Here is a 23,636-nt window from a genome sequence, read left to right on the forward strand (position 1 = left end):
GAATCAACAGTGAGAGGTCTCAGATATGCTTTAGTATGCCTTAAACTAGACACCTGCTGTTGAGTGGGAGTAATAAGTAGGTATCAGATTAATCCAGGAAAGGAACATTGGAAGACAATCAAGTAAATCTTAAGATCAAGAAGAGGAACTATATGTTAGTCGATAAGGGTGTATTTAATACTCTTAGACTACACCAAATCAAATTTCTAGACTTGCCTTAGTGCAAGAAAGTCTGTTGATGAGATGGTGATTACTCTGGGGGTGGACTAGTGATTTTGGAGAAGTGTAAAAACCTATCTGAAGTCTCTAAGTCTACTAGAGAGAGACTGAATGTTAAAGTTGCAGGAAAGATACTTATTCAGTCTAAGGAAAGTTCTATACATTTTTGGCATTGTTCCAACATTTATTAACTACTAGTGTTACTTCCCGACTAACGCAAAAGTAGTTGCCAAAAAGTAAAGAATTCAGTATCCCTAGAGGAGTAGACATATAGAGAGGAATTTCACAATATCAAGGATTTTGTGATTAAGGAAATGTAATGGTGGAGAAAAGATTGTATTAAATACAACCTGTTAGATCCTGTTACGGAGAGTATACTACATACTACACTTGATTTGTATATCAAGATGTTGAGATTATTTGAAATGAACTTTTTTGTTTTATATTAGTGCAAGTGGGAGTTTGTTGGGTTTTGTACCCTAAATAAAATCCACATTTCAATATAATCAGATTAACTAATTAATAAAGATCAGAAATAACATTTTATGTTGCATGGTTCACATGATTTATTTCATGATTATAAATTCTATTAAGTCCAGAACATATGTATTTGTTCATGATTATAGTGTTGTCAGCACAGTGGAATATAATCACGTTTATATGTTCGAAAGTTTAATTCCCTGATTTGTCAGTTCACTGGATTTAGACTGGCATGATAATCAGCGATAGGTATACTTACACCTTGGATAAGTGTTATGTCCTTTCCAGGGCATTGGCAAAGTTTACCAGTATCGGATGTATGGAGTATACATTGGAAGGGGCCGATATTGAACTTTGATTAGATATGATAAATTTACCGTAATATCTATTCAATTCAATATCACCTAGTTGATCCTAGATCAAATGATCTTAATCCTGATATGGTTAGGTTTGATCTCAAGAGTATTATACATGTTCTTTGATTTGTTAGTTAAGCCTACTTTTTGGTCAAGGTGATATGTACATTTTGGGAACATGGTAGTGCAATTGAGTGGGAGCGCTAAATACGGAATCTATAGCTTCTATAGGTATTTAGAAGTGAAACGATGATTTCCTTTGAGCTTGCTAAATAGAGATAAATGATAGAGCGCTCATTTTAGTGACTATATAAGTTCACTATAATATCATTTATAGGTGGCCAAGTGTTTTAAGGATAAAATACATTGAAAGAGTGTAACGGTAATTTTATCCCTATGCAATGTGGATCATCTATAGAGGATCATTGATTATTGGGATTATAACAATGGATAATTAATAGCGTATCTATATCGTGGAACATATAGAGCGCTCTATATGACTGAGAGTGCAATTCCAAGTTCTATGTGTGGATGCAACAAGAAATTAATAAGAAAATGAATTTACCTTGTAAGTTCTGGGTCTGCTTATTGGAAGCTCGGTTATATAAGCCCATGGTCCCCATACTAGTTGAGATTATACTGCTTGTAAGACTCAGTTAATTGATTTTAGTTAATCAATTATAATTCTAAAATTAGACTATGTCTAGTTTATGAATTTTTCACTAAGCAAGGGCAAAATTGTGAAGAAAAGAGATTCTAAGTTTTATTTATTAATTAAGAGACTTTATTAGTCTAATTAATAAATATATTAAATGACAATATTATTTAATAATTAATTTTTAGTTATTAAATAATTGAAATTGGCATTTAAGTGGTTAAATTAGAAAATTGGCGTTTTTGAGAAAATAAGATGGGAAAATGACAAAATGGCAAAATTGCAAAGTGGTGCCCAATCCAATACATGGCCAGCCACTTAGTGTGGATTTTACCATTTATTTTTCTATTATTTTAATGCTAATTAAATCTAACCTAAACCTAGGTGGTTACCTATAAATAGATATGACTCACACTTAAAGTTTGATGAAATTTAACTTTTAAAAATTTTCCTGAGCCTTCTTTCTCTTTAGGCCGAAACCATCTTCTCTTCCTTTTCTTCTTCAAATTTTCATACCTTGAGTGATAGAGTGAGTGCCCACACACATCAAGTGGTATCTCAATCATAGTGTGTAAGACTGTGAAGAATACAATCAACAAGAAGGAGAATCAGACTCAAGGAAGGAGAGAAAGATATCCAGGTTCAGATCTTGATAATGCTCTCCTACAGAAAGTAATCAAGGGCTTGAGATCCGAACGGAAGGAGTCATTATATTCCGCTGGACCCAATGTAAGGTTTCCTTAAACCCTTATGTGTTTATTTCATTATTTTAGAAATTCATATTAGGATGTTAATGAAACATACTTGTTAGTAAATCTAGATCCTGGTAAAATATTTCCAACAATAATCAATTTCAGTGATTAGCCTTCCATGTGTTGGTTCGTAATTAGTTTTGGTCAAATTACCATTTTACCCTTCTAATTACTTCTTTATCCTTTAGTACCATTAGTTCACTAGTAGAAGTATAATTTAGATCCCATCTAAATTTGGGCACAATATTCTAGTTTATGAATTAACACTTAAATAATCAGCATTAGATCCGTTAGGAAAGTCAGGATTCCATAATTATAAATCATGTTCCTAACCATTCACATTATTAGCTTCCCAAAATAGAAGTTGTAAGAATCATCTTCTCTAAGAAACTTTAACGGGTGAATCAAAGAAACTAATAACATGAACAAGAGTTCATGATTACTCAGGATTTAGGTCGATCTACTATTGATCATCGTGATGATATGAATTAGCTCTTTATGATAAACGACATGTTAATAAAAATAACTTTATTCATATCGGTCCTTGTCATATGTATTATCTATTATATATAGCACCTTCATTTTGATGTCATACTACATCCATAATCAGAACTGAGATTACTTGCACCAAAGAACGGGCATCAGTAAATCGTACTAGCAACCATTGATTAAAGATTCTATAATTTTGATATGTTACCACTGTTTTATTCATAGCTAAGTGGTCTTAGTTCTTTGTACAAATACAAGCCACAACCTCATATACAAATAAGAATTTTTCTGATATTTATATATAAATTATTTAATAATAAATATTAATAATTTAATCTTCATGCATATAGGGATGTTCATAAAATAGCTGATCCAATCCAATCCACATCATCCAATCCAATCCACAACTTGCAGATATCCACACTTGTGTGGATTAGTTTGGATTAGAAAATTCAAAATCTACACTTGTGCGGATTGGATGTTAATTGACATATAAAAGTAACCGATCAAATCCAATCTACACATATTTCTAAAAAATATTTAAAAATTATATATACAAATAACATTTTAATGTAAAAAAAATAGTAATTAAAAAGTCTAATACATATAATAGTAATTAAAAAAAATATTCAAAACTTAATAGATCAAATGTATATTCTATTCTTATATATAATTTTTTTACATACAATTTAAAAATAAAATTAAACATTTATTTATACATACAATTTTTTTTTATTCCTTTGAATTTGTTATTTGTTATTTTATTTATTTTAATTTGTTGATGGAAACATAAGATAACAATAATTTATTTTATTTTGTTACTAGTTATTTGAAAAAAAATATTTTCTTTTCATAAATATTAAATAATTTAATATCAAAAAGTAACAAATCCAAAACAACTAATCTAATCTGCACTTTTGCGAATTGAATTGGATTGGATTTGAGTTATTGTGCGGATTGGATTGGATTCAAAAAAATAAAATTCCAACTTAGTGCAGATCGGATCTACTATGAGCAAAATAGTACGAATTGAATTGGATGAACACCCCTACATGTATATATTAAATTGTTCAGCTCTTTATTCATAAGAAATTGAATATAAGTATTTTTGAAGGTTAACTGTGATGGTGCAATCTTTTTTATCTATTTTTTTTTTTTAATTTTTGTGTCAAATGATTTGAAAATTAGACGAATAATTATTTGTCTCAATTTTTTAATTATAATCCTAGTAGTGTTTCTAATAAAAGTAATAACTTGATTAAATTGCACACTATTAATTTAGCTGATTGCTGTAAATAAATTTGTTTGATTTATTCATAAAATAGGTATAAAATTGACTGGAGATTATGTTTTTATTTTTAATATGTGAAATTTACGAGTCAAAAAGTATTATCCAAATCTTAATATTATTAAGGGTCTGTTTGGAAATAACTGTGTAATTACTATGTAGTGTAATTATTAGGGTAGTAATTACACTGTATAGTAATTACATTGTATTTTAAAATACAAGGTGTGTTTGGATGTCAAGTGGTAATTACATGTGAATTCCTAATATCATGTTTGGCATGATAGTTAGTAATTACACATTAAATTAATATTATAATATTTAAAAATAAATTTCATCGATTAATAATATATAAATAAATAATAACCTCTTCATAAAATAAAGTCAAAACTATAACAATTTAGTAGCAAATATTTAAAATAATTTTTTTTAAGACTATCTAATTGGTCTTGCGTTCCATATATTTTGAGCTATTATATCTCTAAAATTAAACATATATTGCTTGTCATCATCTGTTGGCCTGTCACCAAGTTCTTCATCTGAATCTGAATCAAAATCAATATTGTTCAAACTTTCACAATTTCCTAGCTATTTCATTTTCCATGTCCTCTTCGAAAAATTCATCATTCCAATTCCACTTGCGAATAAAGTTGTGAAGTACACAACATGCTAATACAATCCAACCATGTTTTTTGATGATTGATAGAAAAAGGAAAAGTCCATACATTAAAAATAATTAAAATATCATATCAATTAATTAAAATATCATATTAATTAATTAAAATAATTTGAATTTATTTTTGGCATATAATTACACAGTGTAATTACACCCAATTCTGATGAGGGTATGAGAATTAGAGAGAGTAATTGAGGCCTCCCAATTACCTCTAATTACACAGTTACTATATAATTACGGCGCCGTAACAAAGTAATTAAAATTAGACAACTTGCCGAGCAAGAAGAAAGAAAAATAAAGCACATGCTCTTTAAAATGGTGGCAAGATTTTTACAAAGCAATATGACGTGGCAGTCATTGGAGTCGTCTCGAATATTCAAGCTAGTTTTTTGGAAAAAATTAAAAAAAAAATAATAAGAAATTAATGGTGTTGTTGTGTTGGTGGGTAAAGACACCAGACCAGACCAGACCAGACCAGAGTTAGCTGAGCTTCACCCTCGACTGGATCTCTTCTCCTTCCTTCACCGCTTTGTTACTCCTACATTCTCAACTCTCTCCACCGATTTTACTAACTTGTAAGTTTTTTTGTCACCAATCATTTCTGTTTGGCTCCGTAGAAACTCTGTCTTATGTAAACGCCTATACACTTTCGATCTTTTAATATATATATAAATTTATATGTTTATAAAAATGAGATGATGACTTATTTTGCTTGCTAAAAAGTGCTGATTTTATGTGCTTTTATTTTGTTATTTATTCAATTTGTTTATTGTTATCATGCCAATTAGGATCAGAGATTTTCTTTATCTTTTTATTTTATTCGCATGTGTTTTAAATTTTAATTTTAATTTTCTTTAGGGTTGAATGAGGCGCCTCTATATATATTTTTTCCCTTTCACATTGTGAGGTTTAAGATCTTTGTTTATGCTGACAAAAATCACATGCTCAATGGTCAAGGAAATATTTTATTTGGGAAATGGATTTTTTTATTTTTTATTTTTAATGATTTTGTGCCTGGGAGGCTTTCCTTAAACAAAGGGTTATTTTTGTGGTAACTGGGTTGAGCACTCTACGATTTTATATGCATAAATACGTGTTTGAAATTTTATGTTTATATGATGTCATTGACTAAATATTTCATAGACGGGTGTGGGGGTGGGACTCAGATGGCACTATTAGATTCTATATAGAGAATATGCTTATAATTCAATGACTACTTCACAATAATGTAATCTCAAAATTATGCTTTTATTTCTTCTTTTGTTCGGCACTATAATTATATGTGCTTATTTTATTCTTTTGAAGCTGTGACAGAGCAACTTTACAAATTTCATATAAGAATTTTTTATATTACTTTGCCAAATTAGTTAAATTATCTTCCATTTGTGAATCAGCTTAATGTTACATTGCTTCGTTCTAAGAACTCTTTCTCATGGTATAGATCACCATTGTGTTGATTCCAATGCTGGGAAGATGTTTTTAAATGTGGCGAAGGAATCTTTAAAGAGCTTTTTAAGGCATGACATGGGCAGTCTAGATTGTAGCCGATAATTTCTTTCCAGTCTAGATTTTTGGAATATCATTGCATTTTGACCACATTTTTTTATCTTCCATGAACATGGGTTGGTGTGATCAAGCTTGATCTTTTGTAATATTTGCTTTTGCTTTCATAATTAATTATTGGGTCCCTAGATGTTGGCTTTTATCAAGAATGTTTTTTCTTGTATTTGTTGAATTTGAGTTTGACTTTTAAGGCTTGGAAGAAGAGCTTTAATATATTTTGATTTTAACAATGCTTCAAATCTAAGGTCTTTCTCTTTATATATATATATACACATATGTATCTATATGTATTTTAAAAAATGCATGGTTGCATCACACTTAGTAACTGGCTGGAAACAAATATTTTACTGCTTTGGCATACATTTCTCGGTTAGTTTTGCATATCTGCAATAAAGGCTGATGAGCAACTTAATAACACCCTTTTCTCATGCACTTAAGATGAGTAAGCTGTTGACTTGCTTCTTCATCAGTGATTATTACATTACGAGCCTGGACCATGCTAATTCTATTTCTAATACTCATTGAGTGTTGGTTTGTGAATTGTGCTTAATCATTGATTTTTCTAATGCGTAAAACAGAACTTGTAAAACCTTTTGTTCATTAAATTTTACTTTCATGTGGTTGATTACTACCGCACTGGAAGGTTAATTTGCAAGTCCTTATTTGTGACTGGTTGGATGCATTGACAGGTTTTTAAATTTTGAGGGAAGGGTTGCTATTCTTGACTTAGTTGAGTGTATTATGACACTATCTATTGTATTGCTACAGAAAGAAGTTTAAACTTTTGCAGAAATGAGTTTTGTTTTCCGAGGGACTAGGGCAGATATTGAAAGTGGATTTTCAGGATTTGTGCCTGAACAACCTTCTGTGGTAGGTCTTCTGTATGTATAGCACTATATTCACATTTATATAAGCCCACTAGATTGTGCAACATTAAATTTAATGCCACATAATGCTGACTTCATTTGTTTTTTCTGTTAGCGGATTCATACGGCCCGACCAGTAAATACTAACTCACTGGCCTTTTTAGTCACTGGTATTGTTTTTGGTTCTAGTATTTTCGTTGCAACATGTGGAATTTTAGTGCATGATATTGTTGATCCTTATTGTAACCTTTTCGTTCAACAGTTCTCTTGCTATTCATGATATTGAATTCTCATCAGATGTCACCAAACTTTCTGGTATGTCTTCTTTCACATTTATTGTTAGTCTTAAGTCTGAAACACAGTCATGAAGGTGATTCCGGCATTGTACATGCAGCTCTGGCTAGTCGTAGGTGTATTTTTGATGGCAACAAGCCTGAGGATGTATGCAACTTGTCAGCGACTACAAGCACAGGCTCGTGCACATGCTGCAACTGCCAGTGGCTTGCTTGGTCATACAGAATTGCGGCTGCACATGCCGCCATCAATTTCTTTTGCAACACGAGGGAGGTTACAAGGACTAAGGCTCCAACTTGCGCTTCTTGATCGTGAACTTGATGATCTAGGTAAAGCTCTGGATAAGTATTATAGACTTATAGTTGAATGATCAACTAATAGAAAGAGATTGTGCATTCACAATTCAGCTGACGTCCATGCAGCTTGAATTTATATATATATATATATATATATATATATGTTGGGAAGATAACAGGTTCTTTGTTCTCATTCTATTCAAACAGATTATGATACTTTGAGAGCACTGGACACTGAAAATACATCTACAACTCAATCAATGACTGAGGAAGAGATAAATGCTTTGCCTGTTCACAAGTACAAAGTTGTTGGCCAAGAGAAGTAAGCTTTAGTATTTCTGTGAATATACCTTGAATGTCAGGTGGTCTAATATTAAGAATTTAATTTGAAAGCTACACCATATTAGTTTGAAAACAATTTGAGAATAGCATCTAAATATGAATTTTTTATTTGTCAGACTATATATGAAGAGAGTGGGGAGGGGGATGGGACCAGGCGTAGGGGTACAAACGGTAGATTGTTAAGGGTCTTATTTGGCTGCATATATATATTAGTTTTAATATAGGGGAAAACAAAATATATAAAGGTACTGAACATGAGTTTCATTTAGAAACTTGTGTAATCCCTCATACTCATGAAGAAAGTCACCGAGGGTTCAGATGAAAAAAACTCCCTTTCACTCTTCACTCAATGTATCAAGTAAAGTTTTGGTGGGTGATAGACCAATAATAAACCAACTATTTTTGAGACTATTGAAATATAAAAAATGTGAGTATTTATTCTTGACATGGAAAGACCCTTCTATTTGTCTCACTTGTTTGCATAATTTATTAGGAAAACAGTCTAGTAGTGTTGGAAAGATGTTAAAGATAAGAGTATTAGAATGGAAAGTTATGTTTATGTCATCTTGTAATGACTAATATGTTTGTCTCGTTATTACATTTTTTTTCTTAGCTGTGCTTGACAATTATATATATTTGTATATATGTATATGTATTATATTTATATATATATTTTAACAAAAGAGGGTTTCTTTCCTTTAAACAGGGATGTCTCATCATTGCAGCAGGCATCAACTTCTTCAGCCGCTCCTGAGGTAATTGGTCATCTAAATTTTGATAGTATATCTAATAATAATAAGACAATTAGACAAAGCAAGCTAATGTTTGAGTTGCATCTTGGTTGATTATTATATTGTTTGAGCTGTGTTATCTGGCCAGGAAGAAAATGAAAACATAAAAAATTAGCGCTGCATATAAAAATTATATATAAGGTTGACTTTGGACATCAAGACTGATGGATATGCAGTTCATTATTTTTGCCTTTGGATGTTAAAGGTGAAATGTTGGCCCCTAAACTCTTTAGGAAATTCCTTTCGGTCCATATTAAAGTAAAGTTTTCTCCTTTTTCTAGATATTCCTGACTCTTTACAAAAAGCTACATAGGAAACGGAAAGTCTTCTTTGGACTTATTTATTTCAGACCCACTTGCATAGGAAGCATGGTCAATAGACTTGAGTATGAAATAGAGCAGATGAAAAATTGAGAATTAATTATCCAGATAATTGCTAGACTGAAAAAGATGCTAGATTAGACAAGACTAAATGAACGTATCTTACAACATTTCCAAAATGTGATATTTTGTTCTAAAATGTGAAGAAAATTATTGAGGATCGAACAGAATATTAACATAATTGTTTTTAATAGTTTTTGGACTAAAATTATAGAATGTAAAGTTTAAGGACCAATAGACACTTTCATCATAGTTATAGGGGCCAATAAGTTCACTAATCCAAGTTGTTGTGGTAGGTATACGAACATGTTATACAATGAATAGGAAGTGCCTTAAAAAATTTGCTAGTTTTAAATGGTTTGCCAGATAAGTGTATGAAGGTCAAAGGCTTTGCTGATGTAAGCTCATACGTGAATGCTTTGTTTTGATTGCCTATCAATTAATCCAGAGTCTTTTTCATAATTTTGGTATTAGATCATTTCTTATGCATTGTTCAAAGGATTTAGATTTAGAGGTCTGCATAATGTTGCCCAAAAAAAAAAAAAAACAAAAAAAACAAAAAAAAAAAAAAAAAGACAAAAAGAAAAAGAAAACGAAAATGAAGAGTCCACATACATGTACCCCAGCAGTAGCTCTAGCTCGTACAAAACACATGATACTTATTGTCAAATGTGGCTTGGCATACTAATTGTAGGCTGTTGCATGACTTAATAAACTAACCTAAACTTGTCCTAATCTCCTACCAATTGATTGATTCAACTTGTGCACCCTCCTACTTGTCCTTTTGCAGACACAACATAAAATACAGTCTACATAAGACATTTAGTTGAAACCTTGATTCAGCGCTCTTTAATATTTTGAACCTTTGGCCTCTTTTTTTGAAGTAGATGGTGTAGCGAAACTATCACACATACTCATTACTGTGTCTTTCCCCTTTTTTCTTTTACTACTTCATACACTGCTCTTGTAAACTGACATAGCAGGACACCCGAAAGGAAGATGGGAAATTGAAGGCTTCAGAAAATGAATTGACATGTAGCATTTGCTTGGAGCAAGTCAGCAGAGGGGAGCTCATTCGCAGCTTGCCATGTTTGCATCAGGTTCATCCCACATTTATCTACATTGTTTTTCATATTAAATAAGGACGAAAAATAGCTTTATTTTTCCTCCCAGAACTATAATTCTTGAAAAGTTTTTGTGTGGCAAAATTTCTTCTCGAATCATTTTCTTTTGTTGCATATTGTTTGATTTAACACTAATGTGGGACAATATGACTCCAGAGATATGCACAGTTGTACACATAGTAGTTTAATGACAAATTATGGAGATAAGTATCTACTATCTGCATTCATTATATTAGAAACAATAATTTCGAGTTTACTAGTTTCAGCTAGTTAAATAGACTATTTTACTGCAATTATATCTTATGCGACTGCGTCAAAAAAATCAATTAAAAAATGAACGGCAGATTTTTACCTGCGTTTATAGCAATAATCTTACTTGTCCTTATATTAAAAACCTTGATTAATTTTGAGTTGGGTTTGTTTTAAATAGTAGTAATCTTTATCTTGTGCAGTTCCATACCAGTTGCATTGACCCTTGGTTACGTCAACAAGGCACGTGCCCTGTGTGTAAATACAGAGTGGGGTCAGGATGGGACGAAAGCAGCAGGGAGAGCGAGTCTGATGGGTTAGATATGGTTTAATGATCATTTTTATTACCTATCCAATTGTCATTTGTATAACCAGTGAATCAAGTTATACGTGTCCTGTGTGTAAATGTGTATAGCCTCAAGTTAATATGGTCTTCTCGTAATTGTTACTATATTTGTTTTAATAATTGTGGATTGAAAAAATGAGAATCTTTCTGATCGTGTAATTCAATGTGTTGATTGATTGGAGAGTTTGGTTTGCCGCTTGCCAGCCAGATTGCTTCAGGCATTTTAGAACACAGGATATTCTATTTATCATTAATTTTAATTTATTTATAACACTAATTTATGCAAACATTTCTCTGTATTGGCTAATAGTCCTTTTCAATTGATTATATAATATATGCACACACGGATGTTTATCTGCTAAACAAATATATTTTGTATTGAAAGCAACGTAAGCTGATTAATAAGCTTTTTCTTCTCTAAACTGGTTTGTGCAGTACACATACTAAACTTGTGAAAAGTCAAACTTGTACTGCAAAGAGAGGAAATGGAAGATTGTACCCTCAATCAACTAACAGACTTAACTAATTTAAACCACATAAATAAACTATCAATAATCACAAGAAGACCTCATAACACATTAATCATCATCAATGGTTCCCACTCCTTCCACCATGAGCACTCTCAAGTCAACATCTCTATTCATTTCACTGATTCTGTTGCTTCAAGTATTCATAGTCAACGGTCATGGTGGTGGTGGAGACGATGATGATGACGCTGCTGGTGATCACGCTCATAACTTGCACTCCAAGGGGTTGGTCTTGGTGAAAATATGGTGCTTGATAATTCTTCTGGTGACCACCTTTGCAGGTGGTGTATCGCCTTACTTTTTCCGGTGGAATGAGAGCTTTCTTTTGTTGGGAACACAATTTGCAGGTGGGGTTTTCCTAGGGACATCCCTAATGCATTTCTTGAGCGATTCAAATGAAACGTTTGGAGACCTCACCCCGAAAACGTACCCTTTTGCGTTCATGTTGGCTTCGGCTGGTTATCTTTTGACCATGTTTGGAGATAGTATCATTCATTTTGTTACAAAGTCTAATCAGAGAGAAGCTAAAGTAGAAATTGAAGAAGGACGAAGGAGGACTCCGGAGCAAGCTGCTGTTAATAAGGATGATCATGATCATGTTGACTTGGAAGAAGTCAACACTGCTTTCCTGAAAACGACGTCGTTAGGAGACACCATACTTCTCATCCTTGCTCTCTGTTTTCACTCTGTTTTCGAGGGTATTGCCGTTGGAATTGCAGGTAATTAAGTAATCATATTTAATTATTTATTCTTAATTATATAGTCATTTGATATATGTCTATTTAATTGAAAAGTGAAAACCAAGATTGCTGATTAGTTTTGTTCTTTTATGTATGGACTAGTCAAGTGATAATTGTAAAATAACTTAAATCCCGATCAACTAAATATATATATTTGTAGATTTTTCAAATAGATTAATAACCTTCTAAGTAACTACTCTATAGGATCGTTTCTCAACCAATATAATTGATTTGAGCTTATCTCTTTCCAAGTGTCAATAATACTATATGTAATGTGTTACATCACCCCAAATGGCCTGATTGTCATTCATTAGTTTGTCCCTACTTCTTGGTTGGCTGTCAAAAATTATAAATAAATAATAAAGTTTTGTTTATTCATACAAATTGGTCCTTTTCTTTTTCATACGACAACTACTACTCTTGCATTATTATCATTTAAGTTGATGAGATTGACTTTACTTAGTCCTTAATGTAAGATTTGCCTCCTTCATGATCTTATATAAATTATTTGGTGTGGGCCAGATACTAAGGGAGATGCATGGAGGAATTTGTGGACAATATCACTACACAAAATATTTGCAGCCGTAGCCATGGGCATAGCACTGCTGAAGATGCTACCAAAGAGGCCACTACTGCTGACGGTGGCTTACTCCTTTGCATTCGCCATTTCGAGTCCCATCGGAGTAGGCATAGGCATTGCCATTGATGCCACAACTGAAGGAGCTGCCGCAGATTGGACATATGCCATCTCCATGGGGTTGGCTTGTGGAGTTTTTGTCTATGTTGCCATAAACCATCTTATTGCCAAAGGCTTTAGACCAGAATCCCCTAATTATTTTGACACTCCTTTCTTCAAGTTTCTCTCTGTGCTTTCTGGGGTTGGAGTTATTGCTGTTGTTATGATATGGGATTGATATATTGATTGATCATCTTCATCAAAAAATTATGTATATCTCCCACTTTTATTTTCTTCTTCTTATTTGCTTTTAAGTTAGATTTCTTGCTCCATGCCTTCTTGTGTAAGAATATATGGTTTTGAAAATTTTCATATAATTTTTTTCCCCTCATTAGCCACACTCGGACATATTGACAATGGTGGTCAACTTTATTCTCGAACCAATCTTCACACACACAAACAAAACACAACACTACACAGATTGAACTAAAATAATTAATCAAACAGTACTAGAACATAAAAGCATAAAGATGAACACAAGCGATTTTAAGAGGCTCGAACTTGTTTTATCAAGATCTAAATTTAGAAATTTTTAGAATTTGGGATAAGCTGAATGAGCTTCCATCTGAAACCAATTGGCAATAGGAGGAGTAGTCCATTTCTCTTATATATTCTATTATCTTTCTACACATTAGCAATGTGACTCTCTAACATCCTCTCAAGATGATGGCTAATTTATATGCTTACCATCTTGGACAACACGATCATAAGCAGCTTTTTTTTTGGCTCAATATCCTTGATCATAAGTGGCTCTTTTGCTCTACTTTTTGGATCAGTATTTTTTTTGTGACACTTTTTATTTTTTGGCTTACTATTCCTGAATCACAAGTGACTTTTTTTTTTTTTTGACTGTTTTGGTTCTTGGATAAGTTTTTTTAGATTTTTAGTTGCTCTTTTTTTTTAGCTCTACTTCGATCAGTTTTTTTTTTTTTGGGTCATATAGTTACTAGAATTTTTTTCTTGCTCTGATACCATGTTAGAATTTGGGATAAGATGAATGAGGTTCCATCTCAAAACTAATTGGCAATGGGAGGAGTAGTCCATTCCTCTTATATATTCTATTTTCTTTCCACACATTAGCAATGTGAGACTCTCTAACACAAACATGTATGTTGATTATAATTTTATAATCTAACATTCTAAATATAAATTTCTAAAAATAATGAAATAAACACATAAAAGATTAAGAAATTCTTACATTGATGGCAGTGAAATATAATGACTCATTCTATTTAGATCTCTAACCCTTGAATTATGTCTGCAGCGAAGCATTATCTAGATCTAAAACCTAGATTTTCTCTCCTTCAATATGGTTAGACACTGTCATCCTCACTATGTTAGGTATTGTTTTGACATGAGTGGACATACTCTAAATTCACCATGGACCACAAAATTCTATGAAAAATCTCAAGCGAAATTCGAAAATAATAATAGAAAATAATAGGTTTGCTTTTGATTCAGTTTGTCAGATAAGAGAGAGTCTAGAGTCATCTACATGAATCAAAACTCTTAATGTTCTATTTATAGGGATTAATTAGATTTAGATTTAGAGCTAAATGGACTGATTAGAAAGATCCAATGACTTAGAATGCACCTCATGGCCAAATCCCTTTATGAAGCCTGTTGACTGAGATTTTCGGCAACTAATAAAATATTATAAAATTACCGAGCTGTAAGAAAGTGAGAGAAGGATTTTTACGTGGTTGGGGCGTTAATGAGCCTTAGTCCACGAGTCTTTGTTATTTATGGATGTATTTAATACAGAGAATATACTTGGGAGAATTTCACCCTTATAAATACAGAAAATGTTCTTGGTGAGTATTTACTCTACTTGCTCATATGCAGCCCAAGATTCTCGATCCCATTTAATGAGCTTTGAGGGGGTATTTATAGTGTTTTTGGTGGGGTAATCCCTAGAATTGTCCTTACAAGTGTATCTGTAAGTATCCATAAAGTTGGGTATTCCCAATGAATATACCATGGGTAATGCATGGTCAAATCCCTAGGTGCTGTAGGGTTTTTATGTGGAATGTCCTTTTTGCCTTTTGATTGACGTGACTCTTCACAGTGTAGCCGTCGCTAGACTTAAATGATCATTACTGTGGCGCTGTTGGTTGGAGGTTGTGCCGTCAGACTTTATTGCGTGTAGCAGTCCCAACACGCTTCCTCCCATGCGACATTTAATGCGACTTGATTGCTCAGGAGAAACATGACACCTCGCGGAGACGCCTTAGCGTTATATGAGCTTCCGGGAGCATATTGACTTCCATATGCCTTCTCCGGGATCTACGTCTGGGACGTTACCTTATGGCACAAAGACTTAGCGAATATTGTGAATTGCTTGATCCACGTGTCCCTGTCTGATTGGTCCACGTATATTGGGAAAAATTAGGGAAACATTTACCCTCCAAGCCTTGTTTATTTGAAAAATGAAACAAGGCTTGTTCAAGTGCCTCCGGTTGACTCCTCGGTTTCCTGGCACGAGCTTTGAGCGCGTGAGGGTGTATTTAATGATGGCTTTTAATGCAGCGATTCACTTTTTGCAGGGGTCGATTTGTTTCATGCCCATTGATTGATACGGCGCATTGATGGTGTCAGACGGATACTCAAGCGTTTCCACCGCCTTTATTGTAAATCAATCTGGTCCGTTGATCTTCGAGCATTTGAATCGTGCGCTTCCCTCACCGTTCGATTGGTAGGTGATGACGCCTGTACCTCATGCATTTTTACCTATAAAAGCCACCACCTTTTCTTCATTTCGGTTACTTTCCATTTCTTGCCAACTTTGCTCAAATTTCCTAGAGAGAAAATTCTTGGACCTAGAACAAGGCCTTTAAACACTTTGCGATTTTCCCAGTTCTTCTTCGCTTGTTGCTTCCAGTCCTTCTTGTCTTTACTCGACTCGCAGCAGGACCCCCAGTTCAACACTTCATTGTAAGTTTTTTGCATTCTTTGCTTTATTATTGAATGGCATGCTATTACTTATCTGTTTGTTCTTTTCTGGGTTTGCATTCGAGATTTCTGGGTATGCAAATGTTTAAATCCTTCATATAGTCTGTTTGAGTTTACTGCTCTAGTGATAGGATTGTTGTTGTCACGCCTCTGTTGTTATTGTGTATTTTCTTTGTAGAAGGCCATACGTTCTTCGTATAATGGTTTCTTAGGGCATAGGACAGACTCTTTTCTTTCTGTTTTCTTTATCGCGTAAAGCCGTCTTCTGTGAACTTACTGCACCCGACACTTGTCCAGGGAATCCCTCCAGGGTTTCCTGTGTGACACGTATCCGGAGGGGGCCTCTTTCCAGCGGTTAGGGGACCCCCATTCCCTTTTTCTTATTTTAGGGTTTGGTATGGGGCCTAACTGCTGGAATTTTACTCTTTTTATAGAATAGAAAAATGTCTGCTTCTGGCTCAAAGTCATCAAAGAAAAGTGGTAAGCGCGTGGCTACCCTTGAGGAGGTCTCCCTGGGACCCGTTGCCCAGGAGGGGTATAAGTCCAGGGCGACCGGATGGGAAGCGGCTGAGCTTTATTCCACCTTGACCTGTCCCCACCAATTGGAGAATATTGTGGAGGTTGCCGGAATCAAGCCTTCCACCTCAGGGACCTACCATCGGCCACCTCGCGACGCGGAGACGCCCAACCACAACTACGGCGGCTTCGGGGCCTGGAGCCAAACGCACCTGATGGCTGGGGCCATGCTTCCTCTTCAGGATTACTTTGTTAATTTTCTAGTTTTTGTCGACCTTGCGCCATACCAACTTATTCCCCAAGCATACCGCCTGCTTTCAGGCTTATTTAATTTTTATGCCGCCCGAGGATGGGGATCTCCCCGCCCGGCGGAAATTTTGTATTTTTATGAACTTGTTTCCGTCCCCAAGAAGGGGGACAAACTTAAGGACGGTTTTTATGGGTTCCGGGCCCACCCTGCTAACGAAGGGGTGGTCCCTGTTAGGCCAAAATTAGTCTAAGTTTCGGGTTATATTTTCGGTTAGTTTTCACTCTTTGTTTCTAGTTTTAGGGCTATTTTACGCTTGATTCTTTTGTTTCAGGTCCTTGTGTGTTTAAAGAAAGTATGTACAAGAATTGAGGACGCGTGGTGAAAGAATCGAGAAGAAAATCCAAGATTGGTGTCGCTGCCTGTTCCAGTCGCGACGGGGAATTTGCCAGTCGCGACGGGAACTGGCAGAGAGATTTTCAAGGAGTCAAAGTTTACTCCCGTCGCGACGGGGAACATGCCAGTCGCGACGGGTACTGGCAGAGAGGATCTTGAAGTTTCAAAGTTTAATCCCGTCGCGACGGGAGCTTTGCCAGTCGCGACGGGGACCCCAGTGACGGGATTTTTGGCCAGTTTCGTAATTTCACGAATTTTTAAGTTGAGACTTGGTTTAAATAGTGAGAGTTCGTGAAAATTAGGGATTATTCAGAATTGGAACCCTAGAAACAAAGGAGGAGGCTAGAAGAGCGGCTTGTGGCGACCCAGATCAATTGCTTCAACTAGTTCTTTCTCTTCTCTTTAATTTTTCTATGTTCTTTTCTATTTCAATGTTAATTATGCATTTGATTATGGATGTTTTGAACTAAACTCCTATTTAGGGAGAATGATGAATGTTGTTTAAGTTTTTCCTAGTTAATGATTAATTGCCATTCCTCCATCTTGATTGTGAACACTATTCATATTTGTGTTTAATTTCCATGTGCAAGATTGATCACCTTTTACATGTTTTATGATCTCAATTCGAAATCTGAAAAGTGAGAATTGAGAATGCTAAAATTGGATAGTCTAGGTTTTGATGTGAAACGAAAGTATTTACATGGCCTTTGTGACATTTAGATTATTGCTTAATGCTGATTTCATGTTAGTTTAATTAAGAGATTAATTAGAGAGCATGAGATTTAGAACCTAGAAGATCTGAAAAGAGCTAGGTTAATTCATAATCTATCATTCACTTCAAGAGAAGGATAGCATTTAAACATTAACATTGGTAACTTAACAACAGGATTCGTCTCCTTATTTTCTTATCTTGATTAATCTTCCTTTTGTTAGTTTTAATTTTCTGAATTGTCTTATTTAATTCATAAAAAGTATTCTTTTACCAGATAGAATCAATAGTATAATTTAGTAGTAATTAGTCCAATTCCCTGTGGTTCGACCTCACCTGTGTGAGTTTACTACTTGATTGCGTATACTTGCGTAGTGATTATAAATTTAGCAACAGTCCCGTATAACAGGCAGACTCACGTCAAGGAGTACCGCCATCGCTTTTTCTTCTCCTCAGGGTTCTGGGCAGTGGACCGCCCGGAGCTCCTTACTGAGTGGGTGAGGATTCCTCCCTATGAGCGAACTGCACCTACTCAGGCCTTTCTTCAGAGAGCCCAGGCCTTTGCCTCTTATGACCGGGCCGATCTTGACGTCGGGGGTCTGGTCACTACGGAGAACTGTAGGAAGGCAAAACTCATCCTTCCGCATCAATCCGTGGAGGACTCTAACCTTTCTCGGGTCATCTGCCCCAATGTGAGGGCGCCGGTCGCGGAGAAGACCTTCCGGGACGAGATCATCGCCACGACAGAGAAGAAATATCAGGAGTATCTCTACCGGAAGGCCCAGGAGAAGGCATACTCTAAGGCCCAGGCGGCTTCCGGGAGGACGCTCCGCGTGGGGAGCCCGGTGGAGAGAAGGAGTCAGGCGATTGCCGGGAAGCCCCTTCACATTGGGGATTCAACGGAGAGAAGGGCTCCCAGGCCACAGCCTTTGGTTCCAGAGTCGAACACTGGGGCTCTTGGTGCCAGCAGTTCCGGCGCCGGCGGTAAGTCTCCTTTGGTAATTCATTATGTTCCTTCTGTTGGCGAGTATGCCAGTCTTAGGCCCGTAGGGTTCGACGAGCGTCTGCATAGGTTTAGGATGCCCTCGACCCGGTGGGGGGATCACTTGAAGGAATTTTATTTTTCAAACTTAGGAGATTTCCTAGGTCGATCTCGGATGGGTTCTGGTCCTCCCGAGCCCGTTTCCTTAGGTCCCTCGGCTTACATTACATCCAGCTGGTTCCGGCCTTCGGACAGCTATCTCGGAGATGATGCTGCCAGCATAAAAATTTAGAACTTTGCTAGGGCCGAATTAGAGAGTCAGGGTAGGACTAGCTTGTTTGCCATATCTTGTGTTGGTGGTTTCACACGGATGTTCTAACACTTGCTTTCTTTTGCTGTAGCAGGTATCTCCATGGACGCCATCTTGGATCAGCTTGCTGGGGTTCACACTCCTGGGGCTCCTCCTGCCTTTACTTCTTCCCCGATGGCCCCTGCTCTAAAGATTTCTTCCAGCGCTCCCCCCGACACTATTGATTTAGTGGATGACGAGGAGGTGCTGCCGGGAGAAGGTCAAGAAAAGCAATGGGGCTTTTCTGAGGAAGTTGAAGAAGGTCCAGGAGGGCTCCGGGCTCTTCCTGAGGAAGTTGAAAAAAGTGAAGAAGAGCAAGAAATTGCTCTGATTCGCAAGCGTAAGGGCAAAATGATTGCCCAGGAAGAGCCCAAGCGGCCTCGGAGAGCTGATACTCCGACCCACGGTCTTGATGGTGGGGTCTCTCCCATGGAAGAGCATACTGCCCCTCCCAACATTGTGCTGACTCCGGTTCCTGGAGACGAGGTGAGGCAGGAGCTCTGGATAGCCAAGCATAACTATGCCATGGATGAATACTCCCGGGAGTTTGCTGAGGTGGAAGCCTTTAGGAGTGTTCTTCGGGTTGAGGTGCAAAACACCATCAACAACCCGGAGTACCATGATCCGTGGGACCTAAATTTGGACCCCCTATCGGACTGGTTCCGTCGCTTCCTTGGGCCCACCTTGGCTCCCTTCGCTGCGGAGATGACTGGCGAGTTTGCTTCTCAGCTTACCCGGTGCGCGCCTAAGCGGTTCGCTACTTGTGCCTCCCTGAACTCCATCTTCCAGGTCCAGGATCTCAGCCACTCCCTCACTGTGGTAAGTGCTTCGTGATTTTGCTTTTCCCCTTATTCTTTTTAGAGATTCTTTCTTACACTTGCGTTGTTGTTTAGCTTGCTGTTGAAGCTGGCCGCCTCTCCAAGAACATAATCAACCATGGCTTCGTTCTGTCTGACTTTGGGGACATGAACAAAGTCGGGAAGGTCCTTCAGGATCTTACTACGGAGAGGCAGCTTTACCAGGAGGCTGCTGAGCGCCGGGAGGCTGCTACCAAGGCCAATAAGGAGGAGGCCAAGCGGAGGGAAGCCCAGGCGGAGGCCATGATCCGGGATGAGGCCCTGCGGAGAGACAGGCTGGAGGCCAAGCATCAAGAGGAGTTGAGGGCGGAAGGTGAGGCCACTGCAAAGGCCAAGCGGGAGCTCCGGGAGGCCAGGGAAGCCTTGGACGAGATGGTTGCCAAGGTGAGATCCTTAGAGGAAACTCACCAACCAGACTTAGAGTCCAGGGCCGCTCTAGCCGCGGAGCTGAAGGACTTCAAGGAACAAGCCTCCAATAAGGCAAAAAGAGCTGAGCTTCTTTCTCCCGTTTCCTGCGGCCGGTGCCCTAAGCGCTTCGATGATGGAGTCTTCATGGCTTGGTCTACCAACGACCAAAATATCAAGCTTACCTTCTACCCCAAACCTGAGGAAATGATTGCCAAATTTCGGGAGAAGAAGAAGAAGCTTGATGCCATGGTAGAGGCGCGCATCGGACCTCGCCTTCCTCCGCGCATTGACTGAGCCGCTCGAGATTAACCCAGTACAACCAGGATTCCACCCACTTCTTTTATATATTTTTTCTTTTTATATATATTTATTTACATACAGCTACTTTGAGACAATACATTTATGCAGCTGTTTTTTATTTAAAGGGGAGACAGTTTCTAAGGCCTGTCCCCGGGCCATTTGTATATATTTTGACCTGCCCTTTGGGCTAGGATGTTTATATGCGATCTCTTTTGACGCACATATTTCTCTTTTTTGACCTGTCCTTTGGATCAGGATTTTTATACTTATGCTTTTTATTTTTGTGCATACTTTTTTTTTTGACCTGCCCTTTGGGTCAGGATATTTTACTTAGTTTGTTTCCTGTCTGTCCGTGCGGTATACCCTTGTACCCCCCTGAGTGGCATAGAAACTTTGTTTTTAAGGCACACAGTTTTATTCAACATGTGGAGGAGGTATACATTTGGACGGTACAAACTCTTTAAACAAAGTCTAAGTTACGTTTTTGGCTATTGGTAATATTTTCTTAGGTGATCAGCATTCCAGGCTCTTGGCACAATGGTTCCATCCATTCTTTTTAGCTTGTAAGTGCCGGAGCCGATTTCGTCCTCGATTTCATATGGTCCTTCCCAATTTGGCCCAAGTACCCTCACTCCGGGTTCCTGGGTGGCTGGGAAGACTCTTCTTAGGACCTTATCCCCAATAGCAAATTTTCTGTTTTCAACCTTAGAGTTAAAATACTTGGTCACCTTCTTCTGATAAGCTGCCATCCGTATTTGAGACTCATCCCGGAGTTCTTCGACCTGATCCAAAGCCTCTTGAAGCAAAGCTTGATTCGTGGCTGGATCGTAAGTCGTCCTCCTGTGGGATGGGAATAACGTTTCTACTGGGACCATCGCTTCACAACCGTACGCCATTGAAAAAGGCGAGTGACCGGTCGTGGTTCTGGGGGTCGTCCGGTAGGCCCATAACACTCTTGGCAACTCTTCAGGCCAGTTGTTTTTGCAGGCCAGGAGCTTTTTCTTCAAGGTGACCTTTAGGATTTTATTGACTGCTTCCGCTTGACCGTTTGTTTGAGGTCTGGCCACCGCGGAGAAGCTTTTCACTACTCCGTGTTGGTTGCAGAAGTCAGTAAATTCCTCACAATCGAATTGCTTTCCATTGTCAGAGACTATTTTGTGAGGCAAGCCATATCGACACACTATGTTTTTAATAACAAAGTCCAGTGCTTTTTTAGCAGTTATTGTCTTCATGGGCTCAACCTCCGTCCATTTGGTGAAGTAGTCTACTGCTACTATTGCATACTTTACTCCTCCTTTTCCTGTTGGCAGGGACCCAATAAGATCTATTCCCCATACCGCGAAGGGCTAGGGACTAGTCATCAGGGTGATTTCATTTGGAGGGGCTCTCGGTATGTTTGCGTACCTTTGGCACGAATCACACTTTTGGACATAGTCTATGCAATCTTTTTTCATTGTTGGCCAGAAGTACCCTTGTCTCAATATTTTCTTTGAGAGACTGGGTCCTCCCGTATGATCTCCACAGAACCCTTCGTGGACCTCTAGCATGATTTTTCTAGCTTCCGGGTCCGATATACACCTTAAATAAGGCATGCTGAGTCCTCTTTGGTAGAGAATTTGATCCATCATTACATAACGATGAGCCTGATACTGAATCTTCCGAGACAGTGCCCTTTCTTGGGGCAACTCACCTTGTGTTATGTATTTTATGATGGGGACCATCCAGCTGGGTTCTTGCCCAACCGTTAGCGTGGTCTCTTTTATTTTGATGCTTGGCTCTGCCAAGCGTTCCACTGGTACTACCCCCAGCTCTTCGATTTCGCTATCCGAGGCTAACTTAGCCAGACAGTCCGCGTGAGCGTTCTTTTCCCGAGGGATTCTTTCTATTTTGTAGTCCGTGAACTCGTGGAGCAGCTCCCGGACTATTGTTACGTACGCGGCCATTCGCTCGCCGCGTGTTTGGTATTCTCCGGATACCTGGTTTACAACCAGTTGGGAATCACTATAGACTTCCACTCTTTTGGCTCCTACAGCTTTTGCTAATTTCAGCCCTGCTATTAGGGCTTCGTATTCGGCCTCATTGTTTGAAGCTGCGAAGTCAAACCGTAGGGCCGCCTGGAGTCGCAGTCCGGTTGGTGATATCATAGCCACTCCTGCTCCGGAACCGTTTTCATTGGAGGCTCCGTCTACAAATACTTTCCATGTGGGGATTGGCGGTACCAGCGTATTCGCGGTTGCCTCGGCTTCGTTGCATTCAGTAATGAAGTCCGCTAAGGCTTGGCCTTTTATAGAAATTCGGGGCATGTAGTGCAAGTCGAATTGACTTAGCTCCATTGCCCACTTGAGGAGCCTTCGGGACGCTTCAGGTTTTTGGAGGACTTGCCGGAGCGGGTGATTGGTCAGAATTTTGATCGGATGTGCTTGGAAGTATGGCCTCAACTTCCTTGATGCCATCAGGAGGCAAAACACCAGTTTTTCAATGACTGGGTATCTTGTTTCGGCCCCTATCATGCGCTTGCTGACATAGTATACGGGATGCTGAGTTTTCTCTTCTTCACGGACTAGGGCAGCGCTGACCGCGTGTTCGGAGACAGCCAAATAAAGAAATAGGTCTTCTCCAAGGACGGGCTTTGATAAGATAGGAGGCTTGGCCATGTGCTCTTTTAGCTTTTTGAATGCCTCCTCGCACTCGTCCGACCATTCGAACTTTTGGCACTTCTTTAGCACGTTGAAGAAGGGTATGCACTTGTCCGTG

At 37.6% G+C, this 23,636-nt stretch overlaps 2 protein-coding genes and 1 long non-coding RNA gene across 8 annotated transcripts; all 3 read left to right on the plus strand.

The window, feature by feature from the left end:
- The first annotated feature begins 5,256 nt into the window (after positions 1-5,256).
- Positions 5,257-11,394, plus strand: LOC115719276 (E3 ubiquitin-protein ligase SDIR1). 6 transcript variants are annotated; one of them, XM_030648251.2, is made up of 9 exons: positions 5,257-5,487; positions 7,244-7,345; positions 7,457-7,511; positions 7,604-7,656; positions 7,736-7,964; positions 8,139-8,253; positions 8,980-9,028; positions 10,428-10,544; positions 11,021-11,394. In XM_030648251.2, exons 2-9 carry the CDS (start codon positions 7,268-7,270, stop codon positions 11,147-11,149), a joined length of 825 nt encoding a protein of 274 aa, XP_030504111.2. In that variant the 5' UTR covers positions 5,257-5,487; positions 7,244-7,267; the 3' UTR covers positions 11,150-11,394. The 6 variants fall into 6 exon arrangements, with proteins under 6 accessions (XP_030504111.2, XP_030504110.2, XP_060966709.1 ...); XM_030648250.2 differs by having other exon boundaries at positions 5,284-5,487; positions 7,266-7,345; positions 10,425-10,544; XM_061110726.1 differs by having other exon boundaries at positions 5,285-5,487; positions 7,165-7,345; positions 10,425-10,544.
- On the plus strand, positions 9,036-10,037 carry LOC133035060 (uncharacterized). Its single transcript, XR_009686346.1, has 2 exons — positions 9,036-9,269; positions 9,346-10,037. It is a non-coding gene; the product is annotated as an uncharacterized LOC133035060 (long non-coding RNA).
- A 75-nt stretch (positions 11,395-11,469) lies between the features above and the next one.
- Positions 11,470-13,504, plus strand: LOC115719275 (zinc transporter 1). Its single transcript, XM_030648248.2, has 2 exons — positions 11,470-12,409; positions 12,953-13,504. Exons 1-2 carry the CDS (start codon positions 11,755-11,757, stop codon positions 13,342-13,344), a joined length of 1,047 nt encoding a protein of 348 aa, XP_030504108.2. The 5' UTR covers positions 11,470-11,754; the 3' UTR covers positions 13,345-13,504.
- The last annotated feature ends 10,132 nt before the right edge of the window (positions 13,505-23,636 follow it).

The sequence above is a fragment of the Cannabis sativa genome, chromosome 2 (genome assembly GCF_029168945.1).
Source record: "Cannabis sativa cultivar Pink pepper isolate KNU-18-1 chromosome 2, ASM2916894v1, whole genome shotgun sequence".
Taxonomy (NCBI): domain Eukaryota; kingdom Viridiplantae; phylum Streptophyta; class Magnoliopsida; order Rosales; family Cannabaceae; genus Cannabis; species Cannabis sativa.